General features: G+C 40.1%; 1 protein-coding gene across 6 annotated transcripts in view; it reads left to right on the forward strand.

Moving 5' to 3' along the window:
- SAMD12 (sterile alpha motif domain containing 12) overlaps positions 1-18,277 on the forward strand; it is a 361,188-nt gene that overhangs the window by 152,556 nt on the left and 190,355 nt on the right. For 5 of the 6 annotated variants that reach the window (XM_015593030.2, XM_015593032.2, XM_025050119.1 and 2 more), the window contains exon 3: positions 6,485-6,614. In XM_015593030.2, the coding sequence (XP_015448516.1) occupies positions 6,485-6,614 (130 nt within the window). The remainder of the gene's footprint in view (positions 1-6,484; positions 6,615-18,277) is intronic. The other variant, XM_015593031.2, reaches the window with a different exon arrangement.

Raw genomic sequence — 18,277 nt, forward strand, 5'->3', positions numbered from 1 at the left:
GGGGATGCTGAGTAGCCAGGTTGCTTGAGGCTTTGTAAACTATTTTAATAATTTAAAATAAGGGCAAGGGAAAAACAGAATGCCCTCAAGTGCGTTAGGTACCTGGAGGAAGTAATCTAGGTGCAGCACGACAGTGTTTTTGATCAGGATTGTAGTGATGTTAGTGATGAAAATAGACTGAAGTGTGGCTATGTTCAAAGGTAGACCCCTCGGGTTTTCCCAGTAGATTAGATGTGGAATGCAAGAAAGAGGAGTCTGTGAAGAATCCAAGATTTAGGGCTTCAGCAATAGGAAGCGTAGCTGTCAGATGAGATGAGGAAGGCAGTTTTGAGGGGAAGAACAGGAGGTCAGTTCTGGACATGTCGAATTTGAAATATTTACTAGATATGCAAATGTAACTGAAGTCATCGGTTGTATGTATCATACTGTGGTTTCGAGAGAAGACTGGACTGGAGATATAACTTGGGATTCATTAGTATATACCATGGTTTGAGAAAAAAAAAGTCACGAGACACACTGCAGAGCACAAATGTGATGTGTGACGTGGAAATCAGTGCAGTGGGTGGTGAGAATTGTCTCATGTCGCTGCAAAGTCAGGACTCAAGAATTAGTGAGACAGGTGATGCAAATCTGATTTTGGCTTCAATAGAAAAGACCGTTTTAAACCATTGGAGCTTATTAGCAGTGGAGTGGCCTGTTTCACAGGATGCATTTCTTGATGCTGTTCAAGAGAGTCTGAATCTATATCATGTTTTCCCAAATTTTGTGCAGCTCCCCTACCGGGAGAGGGGTAAGGGGAGGGAGGAGAAAAAAATAGTAATTATTTTCTATTAGGGGATTGATATTTGGTCTTCATCTAAGTTAAGTTGTTTGTGTACACACACACACACATCCTTAATATATTCATCAAAATCCAGGTTTACTAACCACCATTTTAGATGTCTTAAAATGGACTGGATTCTTGTCGTGGGTTTACATTTGAACCTATGGAGTGTTTAGATTCCTTCAAACTTAAAGTTTCTGTGTCTGTGGTTCTGATTATTTAAGAATGCAAAAGGCCATCACTAAAATTCAATGTAAACAAATTATATCAGGCCAAACACTTTTTTTTCTTTTAATGACACTACCACAGTGATGTCTTAGAACAATAGTTCTCAAACTTTTAGGACCCTGCTGTATTGTTAAAAATTATTAAAGACCACAAAAAGATTTTCTTGAATGGGTGGTACAAATACAGGAGAATAACCAATATACTGGTTGATAAGGATCTCAAATGCTGGATTGAAATGTGCAAAATAAAATTGAGGTTTATAAAAATTTACCTTCAGGATATGAAAGCCCCAGTTTGATAGAAATTAATTTGAAGAAGACTCAAAGTTTTGTGTTTCCTCTAACTTTGGTATGAGCCAATGATGTGATAATTAAGAGCTTCATTCAGCATACGATATTTTGGTCCAAATCCTAGAATGGCCCTGTGGATCTCATAAGCTGCCTAGGAAACAGAATACAATAGGAGAGATACTTTTTGAATTTTTTCTAAACACCTTCGTTCACGAAAGTGTTAAGGTGACAGAAGAGGGCATTATTGATACTTAAAAGTTAATTAATTCAAGTGCCAAGTATTCTGAGAATTAGCCCGTCTTTTCTGATATTTAGAGGCCCTTTTTTGAGTGAATGAGCACCAAAATGCTAAAATAGACATCGGTGGCTTGTTGATGTGCGTGTGTGCACACCTCTCCCTCCAGTCTACTTTCTTTCTCCAATCCTGAGAAAGATTACACAATGAAAGCCAATAAAATAGTCAACTGGGAACTAAAGGAAAACATTGCAGGGTGGCAAGAGAAGGAAGAAGCAATGTGTAGAGCTTGCAAACACTTATAAATACTTACAAGCAGATGCTTATAAATGAGATGCTGCAAACGTGTTTCCCACTTTCTGATATTTGGCCATAAAGCTCGCTTGGTCTTCTAGTAGATATCAGCAATCTATGCTTTCTTTAGTTTTTCACAATCAACTCACTGGGTCTCATGTAAGCTTACCTATTTACAGCCATTGGGAGCTTAAAATTGCACAGTTTGTACAGCCACAGGGAGCTTAAAATTGCATTGTTCTCTTATAAATCAAAACACAGTATATTAAAAGAATTTATGTTGCAAAACATGTAAGAGATCATTAAATTTAACTTTCAAAATGTTTGTGTATGTTCTTTCCGTAACAAACCCCTTTAAAGCATGAATTATTAGCAGAAAAGCTTCATGTGTACCTTAAAAACTTAAAACATAAGAATTCTTTCCAGTTTAATACAAATCAAAAATTACTGTAAGGATAGCTGATGTATAAAATAAGATCATTTGCAAAAAAAAAAAAAAAAGTAATTTGCAAACAAAAGATGTGTCTCTTGCATAAAGTGAGGTCTCCACGTGAAATGGAAAGTAAAGGCACTTTCGGCTTGTCTGTAAAAAGGCCTGGACCAATTCAGCAGGGAAATGCTTGGGATTTCTGCTTGGTGTCACAGCGTGTAGGGGTTAAAATAACAAGCTGCCTCAGGCCTCTCTGAGGGCAGCAGAACAAACCAAAGTTGTCTCCAGAGTTATAAATCCAGGGAACCTGTAGCAGACTGAACGCTGAGTAAGAAAACTGGGCCACGTGTTTTTTATAATGTTTGCCTTTAGGCAGGATTTTGTGTGTGTGTGTGTGTGTTTACCGTTTCTAATAAATATGAAATACTATCTCTGTTTTATGAACTATTGTTTCGGTTTAGGCTCCTACTGTGGGAAAAAAAAAAATACACGGCATATCAGAGAAAATTACTGGCCAGAGTTGAGTATAAATAGTGGTGTGAGTGTTGGGTGACAGAGGAAACGAGGGTGATTAAAATAACACTATGGAACTATTACGATTTGATAACTGTGCACCCCCCAATGAATGTGAGAAACAGGTTGACGTGAGTTGAACCAATGCTTATTGTTTCAAATTGCACATAGAAATAAAGGTTAAGCTCTTTCAAGGAATCAGGTTATGACATTCACTGCTGTTGGGGCTGGGACATCAGATTAGAAGGAGAAATATTGAGGTGACCTGGGGTGTTATACAAAGAGAAGTTTAGGCAGAACAAATGAAGGTACACTCTGAGCATCCAGCAAACCGGAGTCATTGTGGCTTTTAGTTAGTGTGGAGCTAGCTCATAATAATTTCATAATAAAGCCGAGACAAAGAATCAGCTGACACATAAATGAGGCTGATACTTGTATGCTGTCTGATTACAGAGAGGCAAACTTCTTATTGGTGGTGGGAATCTTTATCTCTCCCCATTTTATTCGCTATACCAGTTTACGTGGAGGCCTATCCCTGTAGGTTCATATAGCCTTAAAAGCCTATGCCTAAAGCATAGATTTTATTGCTGTTCAAGCAAGTGACAACCAAATGACTGCTTAGCGAGAGGATATGTTGAAGGAAAAACGATGAAGCTCCTCGAGTGTTAGCCTCAGAACACCTGGATTTATGATGAAAAGGAAAATTTATAGCAAAAGCAGATGGTGGGCTGGCGAGGATGCATTCTGAATTCACTCGGCGTTTTGAGTGAATCTCCACCTGAGTCTCCAGAGAATGGACTTGTCTTGGTCCTGAGGGTCCTGTTTCCTAGGAAATGAGCAAGTTGAAGAGTGACCCTCCAGGAAGTTGAGGATATTGATGTATAAGCAACTTTATCCTCTTGCCTTTCCCTTCCTAATTGACAGCCTTCTGTGACTGGTTTATCGGAGTTTTCAAAAAGAAGTGATTAGCTTTACGTGCAGGAAACTTTTGCAAGGGGTTCGGGGTAATGATGTGTCAGCCATGAACTCATTCCACTAATCCAAAGGAAAATTCTCAGAGCCCGAACGAGCCAGATTCAAAGGTGCTGACTTGTAAAACATGGTGGTAAGTGCATTTCTAGCTAAAAGAGCCAAAGTTCTCGTTTCCTAATCATGCAGAGGAAAAGAGGTGATGACGGGCAAAAGGGGGAAAAACCAAAAGACAGAACATTTTCTCATTTGTACCATCCACGCCAAAGGTCCTCTTCTGTCATCAAAATTAGGAAAGCAGTCGATACGGTTGCACACTGAGGTCAGAGGGAAATGGCTGGCAAGCCTGTGGCTCAGGGATGTAGCGTCGAAGGAAGAGGCCAAGTTGGCTTAGGAGCCATGTGAGCACAGCACAGTGGGTGGAGGGCGGCAAGGGCTAGGCCTGAAATTAACTGCTGGTTAAATAATAAGCGGACCCGTGAACCCAGACTCAGCAAGAACGGTCATTCATTCGCTCATTCACTGTGTCTGCACAGAGCATCTGTTAAGTGGGAGGCACCCTGACAAGCACAGTAATAACCCTTCTGTCCTCAGTGCACGTCTGTCTAACTTAGGGTCCTCGTTCCTAGGGTTGCAAAGCAAATAACCCAAAACTTAGTGGTGCAAGACACCTATTTTGGATAGTTATGAATTATATGGGTCAGAAATTCACTCGGGGCTTAGCAGGGTTGGCTTGTCCTTGCACCATGGTGTCTGGGGGCCTCAGCTGAAAGACTCAAAGGCTGGTGGCTGAAATCATTTGAAGCTTGTTTACTTATTTGTCTGAGGGTTGGTGTGGTTGGCTGCTGGCAGCTAAGTTCTCAGCTGGGTGATTGGCCAAAACTCCTATACATAGCTTCTTCATGTGGCGTGAGCTTCCTCACACTATGGTGGCTGGGTTCCAAAGGCAAGTGCCAGAGAGGGTGAGCCAGGTGGAAACTGTATGTTTTATATGGCCTGCCCTCGGAAGTCACATAGATAACATCGATTCCACTGTACTCCATTGGTCAGGACCATGGTGGTCCTGGACCTGTGACTGGACCTGCCACTATCAAAGGGGAGAGAACATCAACCCCAAATATCAGTGGAGGAATGCCAGTCACAATAAATAAAAAGCATCTTTGGAAAATATAATCTATCACACTTAAGAGTGAAAGAAAAAATTAACACAGCACAAAGTAAAAAGTGATAAGTATCATTTGTGATTATTTTGTAAATAATGGTGCAAAGAATAATACAACTGGAAATATACTAATGAAAATAACACCTGAGCACTGTGTGTTCTAAACTTGAATCACTGCATGCCACTTCCACTATTTGTATTATTATCTGATTACCTGTATTAATGTTTCCTTAATTTTTTCTTAAAATTGACCTACTGTTTTTTTACTCATTTGTTTTAAAAGCAAACTAGATATAACTACTGGAAATAAGATTTACTTTTGCCTTAATTTATTTTCCATAAAATAAAAGCAACCCTAAATATAATAAAAGTAAAACAGAACAATTATTAGACGCTAGATATACTGCTTCCTACTAAAGGGTCTGAGGCTGAAGGGACCCCTCTTTTTGTCAAAAACATGTTAGCAGATGTCAGAAAGGTGTTAAATCACACTCATGCAAAATCGAGGCTCTCCTCTTGCCTTAATCTGAAAAACTGAAAGAGAAGCAAAAGTGAATGGTCCTCGTGAGAAGGTCTGCGATGTTTATGGCCAGATCTGCGTGCCACCTAACATCTTTTTGAAAACTGTCAACATTACATCTTACTTTGTTGGCAAACAGTGATCCCGAATGATCAAAATTATAGAGAGCTGAGCTTTCATCTAGTCTGGGATCCAGGAGGAAGATCAGCATTTAGCACAGTTGACTGTTGTTAATTAATGAACGTATTTGTAACCGGCCATCTGTCAAAAGCTGGGTCCTTGTACCCCTGTGTTTGGTTGGCTTTTACAAACACCTCCTTAAAAGATTCAGTGAGCAATAAAGGGCTTTGGCCATTTGGCTTCCACATGAGGTCTGGCTACCCCCATTATCTTATTACCATTCCCCACATGCTGGCAGAATTGACTTCTTGCTTCCCCACTGTGGCATAACTAATGTTCCTAGACTTTACAGGGCCACCCTCGGTCCAGAGCTCCCAGGCCGACTTCCACATTTCAGAATGCAGTATCTAAATCTGTAACGTTCATTTAAAAAATAATTATCATCACCTGCCAGGACCAGTATTGTACTAGGCCCTAGAGATGTCAGTGGGCAAAAGATGGACACTTTCTTAGAATATGGAAAAAGGCCACTTGGAGGCAGCTCTCCCCACCCATTCCCCACCCCAACACCCCCACCTAAAATTTAATTAATTGTTTAGCAACCCTGTTGTCTTGTTAGAATATTCATCAGGAAACACTACTTCCTGGGGATTTTTCCCAGTAAGATGATGACTCAAGGGTAGGTGTGATTTTCATGGGCTGCTTCACCTGAAGCTTTTCTCTCTGGTTTTCAGGGCTGTGCAGAAGGTCTGCTGAGGTCAGGGGGGACACGAGCAAGATATTTATCTCTTGGGAACATCCAGCCTGCAGCCGTTAGCACACTCTAGAACCTCTAACAGTAGGGCCTTTCTAGGCGTGGGGCTGGCATTAACAGACCTTTTTTTCCTTCTTTATTTATAGTCAGCTACAGTGAAGCTGTCAAAACCAGTGGCTCTGTGGACTCAACAGGATGTCTGCAAGTGGTTGAAGAAACACTGTCCGAATCAGTATCAGATCTACAGTGAGTCATTCAAACAGCATGACATAACTGGTAAAGTATGCAGTATCCAAAATATTTCACTCCCTCTCCCCAGCATGATGGCCTTTCCCATACCCTTGCAATGAGACAGCATCTCCCTGCTGAAGTTTTCTGGTGTAGGTTTACGTTAAAAAGGGGTGATGCATTCCAGGTCTATGCGAGACATGCTACTTAAAAAGCATCAGACGTTAGTGTAGAGAACCGTGGATTTGGAGTGTCTAAAAGTATGTGGGAATCAGGGTAAGCGGGTGTGGGATTCTAGAGAAAAATAAAAGTAATGTTAAGGAAAGGGAGGAAGTCTTTCAAATTAGCTCGGTTACAGGATCAGTAGATATGTGTTCTAAGTAGAAAAGATTTCTCCGTAGGAACATCCTGAAGTGAATATAGTAATACTAATTCACTCCCCCTGAGATGAATACTCTCATAGCACAAACTAAGACTTTATTTATGTCAAGGGGCTTTGAAAACTCTGTGGTGGTCAAGAAGAACTTGGAAGCAGAAAACATGACATTGTAATGAACTATCAAAGCCCTTAGAAACCAGTCTCTCAATCGGGGTGGATAAAGGGGAGCGGATAGGCCCACTGTGGGAGCCCGTCAGAGTCACGGGGACTTCCAAACGATTCTGCTTTGTGTGGCAACATTGCTCCCTCCTTCCTCCTTTGCAAACACCGTGATAAAAGATAGGACTGAGGAATATTATCTATGCACCAAAACTGAGCTCTAAGAGGAAAAAATGTCGAAGTCCCGATTCTTCCCATTTTTCCTAAGAGAAAACACATCATCGTAATGGGAAAGTGACTTGCTCTCGAGTAACTCAGCAGTCTAGAGGCCAAGCCGCTTTCCAAACACATACCTTCTGTCTTCTGAAATCCTAACCTCGCTGTGTTCTATTCGTTTATGTTACTTTGGAATAGGACACGTTAAGCAGAAAGTATTTCTTTTTGCAATTCAGTTCTTACCCTGTAGCTTTGAGATCTGGGGCAGATCCCACCTTCCTAGAGCAGAACTTGACGGGTGGTTTTCAAAGTGTGTTCCGTGGAGCCCTTGGATACACTTGAGGCTGCCAGAGGGACAAGGAGTGTTCTTTGGGCAGAGGCGGGTATGTCACCAAAGCAGCTCCCTTTATGTCTGTTTTGTATATTTGAATTATATAGAAAACTTGATTTAGAAAAACGGTTTTTAACACTGAGGTTTACAAAACACTGCACTAGATTATCATGGAGTCTTGCTCACCCAGTCAATAATGTTTAATATATAAGGCACACACGCAAGTGTAGCTCAGGCTGAGTTAACAGAGCGTGAAATCCTCCTGACCTAAGTATAAAAATGGTCCTTAATGTACTTTCTCTCTCCCCACGACTAGAGGTAATGGCCATTTGGATGAAATTCCTGAAATCCTGAAATTACAGGTGGAATTTATCTTGGATTCTAGGTGTTAGATTTTTATTTCTTAGTTCTTCCCTTAAGAATATAAGAAAATTCCTTCTAGGAGCAGGTATTCAACCCCTACAAATGATCAAATCAGTTCATAAGCATTTGACTGATGACGGTCGCCTTCGTCAGATAATGTCTGCTTAATGTTTCTGAACGCCCGTGTGATAGGAAGGGCAAAGCGTTTTTCATGATCTTATTTGAAAGTAGTGTTATCTTTTATTAGGGGTGAGAATTATGAGATACCCTTGAGGGAAGGGTGCGCGTTTATAACGGTCTGAAGAGACTGAGCAGGTTCCTCAGAAATGAAAATCTCTTGCTTCAGTGTCTGTGGAGGAAATGGTGCCACTTCCCGAGGCGTTCTGTTAGGTGACATAGGGAAAGGGGGTGTGGGAATGACATATGTGCTTCAAACAATCATCTTATTGCTTTTGGTGGCACACTTGGTCTCCAGTGAACACTGCTGGCCGTTGATAAGTCACAACCTTCTTGGGACCTTGCACAAGATCCTGGCAAGGATTCTGGGCAAGTTATTTAACCTCACATCTCCATCTCCAAAACAGAGATAATAATAGTACCTGTCTTAGAGAGTCACGGTCAAATTAAATGAAATAATATGAGTAAACCAGTAAGACAGCCATTTATTAACACCTCTGCATGCCAGCATTGCACTATTACTTAAGATTCTTCGAGAGGTGTCTAAAAACATGCTGTTTCTTCATTCTAAGGGCAGCCTCTTTTCTGGGAAGAAAGAAAGCAGGGAATCATTTGGGGACTTAGGGAACAGACAGAACGATTTCAGGTTACTATTTGGTCCATGTCTTTTTGACATTCACCTGTTTGAGGCCTCAGAAGACCACTGTCTCCCTCTCTTCTCTGGCCCAAGAATGAATGTTAAGTACTCAAATGATCACAAGTGCCAAATGGCCAGAAAATAGCTTTTAGGACTTAGGCGAGCCTGCAGTTACCAGCCCTGTGATGCTAGAAGCTGTGGGAATCCTAGTACCCTTGGAGGCTGTGATCAACAGGGCAAAGAGGTTTATAAAATACTGAGGCATGTGATGACAGAGCAAACCTCAACAGCCTATGCAGATAGTAGAATGACTTAGGGAGAGGTCAGGGAAAAACCCAGAACTGCAGTTTAGCTGTGTGATTTTTGTGATGGTTACTTGATGCACTTTGGCTTTCTTCATTTGCAAAAAGGGGATGATGATAATACCCGCCTGACAGAGTTGCTGTGGCAGGTAGTTCACAGTCACGGTAAGCATGCAGTGAAAGTTAGCTGCTGCTGTTTTCCTACGTGCTGTCCTGATTCCTTTGAATACAAACAACATATATAAACAGTGTTGAATTCGTCTACCTTTATTTTCATGAAAATTGGGAAATGAGTACCTAAGAGGGGGAAAAAGTCTGGGCTGGTAAATATCCTATGCTTGTCTACAAGGCTGCAATAAAGATGCTCATGTGTCTCTCATTTAGGCTTAGATTCTCGCAAGTACAGTTCATTTATTTTTCTTAAAGTAGGGATCTCCCGTATTATGCTTAACAAGGAGTCATGGTCTATCAATGTAGCATATAAGTAATCCCTTAATTTAGAAGCAAACGGTACAGTGACAGTAAATAAAAAGGACAAATATTAAATACAAAGAAAAAGGGCAGGCTTTCTGATCACAGACATGGCTCAGATCCTCCCGCCTTGCCCTCCACCTCCAGCCTTTGACGTGTAACATCTGTACAACATCACACAAGTTTCTCATCAGTGAAATGAGAATAATATTTATCTCTAAGTGTTACTGGGAAGATTAAATAGGATAATACTTGTGAAGAGCCTAGCTTAATGCCTGCTACTTCACAGGCATTTGTTCATTAAGCAAGTCTTTATGAACATCTACCCTGTACCAGGTTTGGCGAATGCAGCAATGAATAAGGCGGTTAGTGATCTGTGCTGGGAAAAATTTGTTGCATCCATGGAAATAGCACACCGTTTGGGGTTATCTAGTTGTGTTTCTACAGAGCTGGTTTACAATTCTGTAAGTTGTAGATAACAATTTTATAGCATTATAAAATAACTCTTGCTATAGACACGTAAATTCTGTCCCACCGAGATTCAATTGACTTGCCTCGCGGCCGTGGAAAAGGTGAGTTTTGCCTGCCATTTCTACATTCATTTTACTCTTCCTGATCTATAAAGTGTCTGCTGCTTGATCCTCCTTTGAACTGTTGTTACACCTTCCTAGTTTCCTCATTAATGAGTTAAATAAAATCTTAAACGTGTTCAATTTTGTACTGACGAGGGTCATGATTTTAGCATTTTTTGAAAACTTACCCTTGAACCTCAGTAGTTGCTTAATTTTTAAAATTTATATTTTAGCCAGTAATTCCAGTGTATTAACATTTTTTGATGCCTTTGTTTGAAGGACATTAAATCCTAAACAAAATTAACCCCTAGTTTCTCAAAAGTCTAAGAAAACTTAAGATAAGTTTTAACTCGCCAGCATGCAAACCCTGCAAATTTCCTATTAGACGTTCTGAGAACATTGTATTCAGAAGGTCCTCCTATTTTGTGGCAGATGTGTTTAATCGGAAGGGAAGCTGCCAGTGTTAACCCCTGCAGAAAGAGTTCTTGAAAAGGCATAAGATGGTTAGAACACCTGAGAGGCATTAAGATAGATAGGTTTAAGTCATCAGATTAGGCGTGAAGGAGAGAAATTTGTCTATTTTCCTGTGCTTGCAAGATTTTACCCCCCAGCTGTCTGAGGCCAACGTTAGAATGCTGATGAGGAAGCTCCACTAGGGCCAGGTGTAAGCTCGCAGTCAACTTCTCAGAGTCTCTTTTGTGCACAGTTAAGAATCTTTTCAAGTTTGAGGCGTTTCAGCCCCTGGCTGTGTCTGGTATTCTTCCTGTGGTGGCTGCAAAAGTCAGCTCACCTCCTTCAGCGCCAAGTCCTCCATCTGCAAAGGATTCTTTCCCTTGTCAGCTTTAAAGATTTATTTTCATAAGTGAAGCACTCAGACCTCCCCAGAAAACAAAACATTTTTTAAAAAGCTATTTTGAATGTGTAAAAGGTTTCCATGCCGTTTGCTTTGTGGACAGCAATGGGAATCCTTTTGATGTCTAGATTTGTGCATCCTACAGCTTTTCCCTGCAAATGGTCATATTTCGGCAATGGGAATCCTTTTGATGTCTAGATTTATGCAGGAATAAACAGTCATCCTACAGCTTTTCCCTGCAAATGGTCATATTTCTCAATGAGGTCCTGCAAAAGAGATGAGTAATACTTCTGGTCGTTTTGTGCTTCAACCACTGCCCATTTGTATCTCTTTCCCCTTCACAAAATATTCTGCTGGGATGTAGCATCTGAAATTTGGCAGATCCGTTTATGCTGTTAAAGAGAGAGGAAGCCTCTTTATCTTTCTCAGACCTTCAGGCTGTGGCTCTGTGTATTCGCTAACATTGTTCCCTTCAGTGCTGACTTCTCCGAGCTGTTCCCACCTCTTTATACTTCGGTCATGTCATCTTGTCTTTTATTATGGTGAGAGTTACCCATGGATTCGAGCGGAGTAGTTAACAAGTGTCAAAAGAAGTGGAATTAATTACTTTATGTCATGTACCTATGAGAATACTATTGAATAGAATTCAGGTTAGCCAAATAAAGCATGGGTGCATTTAACCGCCACTGTGCCTTATCTGCACATTTTCTTGTCTTTATTGGTTTTCCCCCTGGATATTATGTTCTACTTTTCTATATCTTTGTATTTTGTTATATTCCTCTTTTGTATGAACTGCTCTACATTTTTTAAATTGAACTTCAGGCAGCATTTTATATCTGCTTAGGAAAGTTTCTGACATCATCAGGGCAAATGTTTCCCATGAGTTAATTTTTCGGTAGCAGCTTTTATTCTTTGTTTTTAACCTCTTTTAATGGAAAGCTTACAGACATGACTTTTATTATACTCCTCAGCATTCTTAAACCAAGGGTGCTGAATTTGGTTGTCTCGATGATTCAGGATAATAGACTTCTGAATGTTGGAAAGGCCTTTAAGATGTCATCCAAGGTTTTGGGGATGGGTAAAAAATACCCCTTTCAATGAGAAGTCTGAATGAAGAACAGAATATGAGCTTTATTCCTGATAAAGCTTTTTGGAGATGGTCATTTAGCTCTACAGATGAATTACTTTGCTTAGAATTTTTCCCTTTAAACTAGGCATTCCAGTCACTGGCACAACTGGGCACCAGCCCTCGTAACCGCATGACAGAAAGCAGATTACATCAGGCACACAGGTCACACAAGAGAGGACATAACATCAGGCTGAACTGAGCAAACCCATTTCCTGCTTCCACGGGCACCAGATAGAGGGCAGGAGAGGCCAGGGGCATCAGCCAGGAAAGTCCTTCCACGAGGGGACAGGAAGAGTGGAGAACGAGTGTCTTCCCACCAATTTGACCAAATGTCTCCCCTTGTGTCCTCTCAGCATTCCTTCCTGATGACCAGCCAGCCTTTGCTTATACACCTATAGCGATGACATTTCATAATTTTTGAAAGCAAACTCTTTTTTCGTACTAAGACTCTGGAGGGGGGCGGTGGTGGTCGTTGTGATGGTGGTTACAGTGTTTGGCTTTCCTTCCTCCGTCCTCCTCCAAGCTGCAGTGCAAAGCTCTCAAATGCCATACTCCTAGTTTCTACCAGCTTCACACTCACCCATTTACCTGGGTAATCCCAGCTTCCCTTCAGGCGTTAGTCCAGAGACCACCTCTAGAAAGCCCTTCTGTCTCCTCCTCATCTGCATTCAGTAACCTGTCCTGAACCTCCCAGGATGGGCCCTGTGGTAGAACTTGTCACATTGAGTTGATAGTTGGAAAGTTTAACTATTAGAAAGTTCTGCTGAAGCTGAAGTGAAACTCATCCCTACATCCTGTTTAGGTTCCCTGGTTAGAAAGCCCTTGGTGACAGCCCTCAGTGGAGCCATGGTGCCATATAAAAGTTATGTTATACTATATTGTAGTCTATTAAGTGTGCGATAGCATCGTGTCTAAAAAGTGACGCACGTACCTTAATTTTAAAATACGGTGTTACTAAAAACTGCTAACCATCATCTGAGCCTTCAGTGAGTCATAATCTTTTTGCTGGTGGAAGGTCTTGCCTCGATGTGGATGAAAATGCAATATCTGTGACACACAATAAAGCAAAGTGCAATAGAATGAGGTAGGATGAGGCACGCCTGTCCAGACGACCGTCTCCTCCTCTGCTTCAGCCGGGCAGTCCCTGTAGCCTACGGCTGTTGCTTCCTCTGCAGTCACCCTGTCCTCTTCAGTCTAGCACCATGTCTGTCTCCTTTCTCTCTAAATAGTCCCATTCTAGCCCCTTGACCGGTCCCTTTCTATCCATTTATTTGTTAAATCATAGTTAATTCATTTATTTTTAAAAATGTAGCCACTGCCATTTGCCGGGCAAAAAACTACACCCAACAACCTCAGCATACACACGCTTTTCACGTTTATGAGAATTATTCACCGTGGTATACTCTATGCCAGGGCCTAGATACATCTCAGTACATTTTAAAAAACTGAAGTCTTACAGGGTATATTCTCTGACCAGATAGCAAGAAAATTCCAAATATTTGGAAACTTAACGCACATTCGAGTAACCACATGGGCGAAGAAAATCATAAGAGGAATTAGAAAATGTTACGAACTGAATTAATAATAGAAATGTAATCTTTCAAACATCTGTGTGATGTAGTAGAACTACACAAGTAGAACTTAGTTCTACACAAGTAGAACTAAGAGGAAAATTATAGCATTAAATGCCTGTATTAGAAAAGAAAGAAGACTTGAAATCAATTAAATTTTTACCTTAAGTTAGAAAAGTAAAAGCTGAAATCAGTGAGATAGAAAATATTCTAGCAATAAAGTTGCTTTTTTAAAAGATAAACCAATGTCTAGACTGAGAGAAAAAAAGACAATATCAGAAAAAGTGAAGCTATGACTAAATACATACATTAAAAGATAATAAGAAAATATTATGAATAGCTTTATGCCAGTATACTTAATAACTTAAATAAAATGAATAAATTCCTTTCAAACCATAATTTAACAAAACCGACTTCAGAAAGCTAGAAAATCTAAATAGTCACACATCTCATAATAAATTACACCTTAAACTAGAACTTCCTGCAAAGAAAATTTCAAGCATAGGCTTTTTCCAATGAATTAAACCAGGTAAGGATTAGTAACCAAACTTAAACAATTTGTTTAAAAAGTAGAGGAAAATGGGAGCACTTTCAAACTCATTTTGTGAGACCAGACTAACCATGATACAAAAACCTGACACAAATATTACAAGAACGGTATAGACGAATAACTTGTGAACGTAAACCTAAAAACCTTCACAAAATACAAATTGAATCTAGCAGTAGACAAAAAGGATATTACATCATGATATGTGTGCATAGGAATGCAAGGCTGATTCAGTTTTTGAACATCAATCAATGCGATCCATTAATAGAATGAATGAAGAAAGTCATGTGATCATCCCCCTAGCTACAGAAGGCTTCCAGTTTCAGCTCTGATATGTAAAGAGCTTAGAGGTCATCACTCAGATCTTTACGAGAAAAAGCTGGACAAACTAAAAATAGATTTTTTTTTTTTAACCCATCAGAGAACCGATGCCACAAGGTACATCGTCACCCTCAGATCTGGAGAATAGGGCACATGCAGGAGACATAACTCTGAATTCTTGCTTAGCTGGAGCAGAAACCAACACAATAGTAATGGACAGAAGATTTAGACACTTAGCAAAGATGATTACAAAATGACCAATAAGCACATGAAAATATGCTCAACAGTATCATCATCAGGAAAATGCAAATAAAACCACAGGGAGATACCACTTTATACCATGTAGAACGGCTAAAATTCAAAGGACTAGCCATACCAAATGTTGCTAAAAATGGCGACTAGATCTCTCATACATTGTTATCATAAGTATAATATGGTGCCACCTGATTTAAAAACTGTCCATGTCTTTTACAGGTAATTGTACACCTATTAAATGTTTCTAGAATTCTACTCTGAGGTGTTTATCCAAGAGAACTGGAAACATATGTTCATAAAATTGCCAGTCTGCTGCTATCCAAAGGAGCTTTACTCAGTAGACAAAAATTCTAAACAACTCTTAGGTCCATCAAGAGCAAAATGAATAAACAAATTGAGCTATATTCACATCAGAAACACTACTCAGCAATAGAAAGGGCACCCAACTACTGATGCATGCAATAACGTGAACGAATCTCATATTGTGCTAAAAGGAGTTAGAAAAAAAAAATTACTTTGTGATTCCAATCACGTGAAACTCTAAAACTGACAAAATTAACCTACAGTGACAATCAGATCAGTGGTCGCTTAGAGTGGGGGGAATACAGGGGAGATTGACTGTACAGAGGAGCAAAGGAACTTTCTGTCCTAAAGAAAATACTTTATATCTTTGTCAAAAGTTATCTACTTGGAACTTAAAATCTGTGAAATTTATTGTTTTTTAAAACCTTGTGTGCCTTGCAGATTTTCTAAAATGGCATACCATTTTTATTAGGAAAAAGTATAAATGTCATTCTAATCTATCCATACTGGATATAGGATCGTTTATTAAAGATGATAGATAATTAAATACATGTGGTTTTTATATGCATCTATCTGTTTTGCTGCAAGAATAATCTGAAGATACCAGAACATTTTTTTATATAAAAAAGGTACCAAGTTTTACCAGTTACTAGAAAGTTACTACTGACAAAAGAACAACTTTCTTGTCTTATAGAGATTCTGCTTGTCTGAACCTGCACCAAGGCTTTTGGATTTCATAAATGAGTTAAAATTTAGAAAATGTTTTTGAAATGACATGTAGTTGCCACCTTTGTACATTACCCATTAATATTTTTTTGTAAATTAAAAACTACCCTCAGCACCATTTTATAAACCAAAGGAACATTTACACACACACACACACACACACACACACACACACAATCTCATGATTTAAAATGGAATAAATATTAAGAAAAACATACATTATTTTTATTTTTCCCATTTTCATCACAGAACAGCACTGTTTTGTAGGCTACCATCAGGAAACTGCTACTCTAAAGGGACATTTATTGACATTCTAAAAACAGCCTTTATTACTATTAGTGATGATATTTGACAGGATAAGAAAGAAGTTGTCACCAAATGAACTCTTGTTTCATAGATCAGAGACCTAACACACAAGGGATATTCTTTTTATTTTTATTTTTTTTTACCTACTCAGTTGACTTCAATACACCCCATACACCGCCGTGTATCACCCACTGACTGCCCACTGTATAATTATTACAATCAGAAGAGGTGGGAGGATTCATACGACCACATAATTCAGTTTTCCCTTGGGCGACCTTCCCCTCTCCTCACCACCTTTGTAGGTTTTGTAATTTGGGTAACTAAGACTGGAAGGAAAGTTTTACCTAGGTCCCAACACTGAGAAATGGGGAGCTGGGGCTGGGAACAAGCGTTCTGAACCGTCATCCAGAGAGCACCCTCTCACTCACCAGACCCCCTGCTGCCCTTCCCCAGCTAGCACCAGAAAGCAGAGCCCAAGCCCAAGACTTCTAAGACCTGAGAAATGCCAGCGCTAGTCAAAAGGAGCATTCTTATGAAACTTGTAACTATGGAGCAGTTCTGCTTTAGAAAATCTCTGACATCTTTAATAATATTGTTTGTTTCTTGGAGACTTTATATGTGCAAGAGGCTCTGCTGGGAACTGTGTACACATGATGAGAGGCTATCTGTCAGGTTCCTAGAACTGTGCCCAGAACTGTTCTGTGTTAGCAGATTAGTAGCTCTTGATCTTGGAAGCTGTTACAGATGAGGAAGTGAGGTTTGGAGTTCAGTGGGCAACTCAAGCCATTGCAGAACACTTAACATCAGCAGGACCGACCCACACAGGCTGGCTACAACGAAAGGAGTCAAACCTGGAAAATACTTAGAACAGTGCCAGGCTCGTTGTAGGGGCTCAATAAAATTATTAGTGTTTTGATAAGCATTTAATGAGGACCACTATGAGCCATGCACGATTCTAATTTCAGTGAGATAGAAAAGCTGGACACCATTGATTTATGGGATGTCAGACTGGGAGGGACCTCCCAGCTCCTGTTATTCACGTAACAAGGGCACACGACTTCTCAGATTGCCAGAACGTGTTAAACGCTAGGTCACATTGCTGTGGGAGAATAGGAGATCATTCTCAGGAGTAAGTCTAGCAGGTTCCCTTGCTTAGAAGTGAAGACTTAAAATGGGCAAGACACCCTTTTAGCGAGTGCGGTTTTCCATTCCAAATACCAGAAGCAGAATGAAGTCTGTACATGGCCACAGACTCAAGCTCCTCCTGATTCTCACCCAGATCCAGCTTTTCTCTCTCTTTCTCTCTTTTCTTCCTCTTTATTCCACTCCTCAAGTCCCATTTGAGAATGATTCTAAATCAAATGTGACCATGATTCTAAATCATGATTCTAAATCAAATGTGACCAAATGTCTAACTTCCTTTGCTGCTAACTTTGAACACTGAGCATTTCACCCTATCAGAGAGATTAAATCAATTAAGCACAATCTCTTTCGATAAGTCCCTGCCTTTTAGCTTCTGTATCTATTTGATTCCTATTTTTTTACTGATGACTGTTAATCATTGTGTCTGTTTTGTGGGTTCTGGAAAGTACTGAAGTCAGATTGCAAAATCGGAGATCGCCCCTCCCCTTGGTTTTGCTCCCAATTCCTGTTTGAACCTTAATAGGCCATGTAGCCGCCACCCTCACAGAGTCCAGGTTGCATGGGCAGAACCTCTGTCACTGTACTTACTGGGGGATTAGAAATTAGATCCTGGCAGAGGAACCTGCTGAGTGGCCCGGTGACTCTTCCTTCAGATGGCATTGTTTACGGTGATAAGCATGATACCAGTGTCACTGGTGGAGGAAACTAAAGCCCATGATCATGTAATTGATTATATTTAAGATCCTGTGGCACTGTTTTGAATGAAATATGACTGTCCTCAAGAGTCTTTGACCAGTGTCATTTTAGGCCATTGTGTTCGGACTCTCATGTTCCTCATTTTTAGTCTCCTTAATATATTTTTTCAATTCTCACATTAACTTTTGGGTAATGTGGTTGTTGTTTAATTGCTTTTGCCAACCTTCATATCCTGAATAGTTATGAAAGTGTAG

This window comes from Pteropus alecto, unplaced genomic scaffold (assembly GCF_000325575.1).
Source record: "Pteropus alecto unplaced genomic scaffold, ASM32557v1 scaffold164, whole genome shotgun sequence".
NCBI lineage: Eukaryota > Metazoa > Chordata > Mammalia > Chiroptera > Pteropodidae > Pteropus > Pteropus alecto.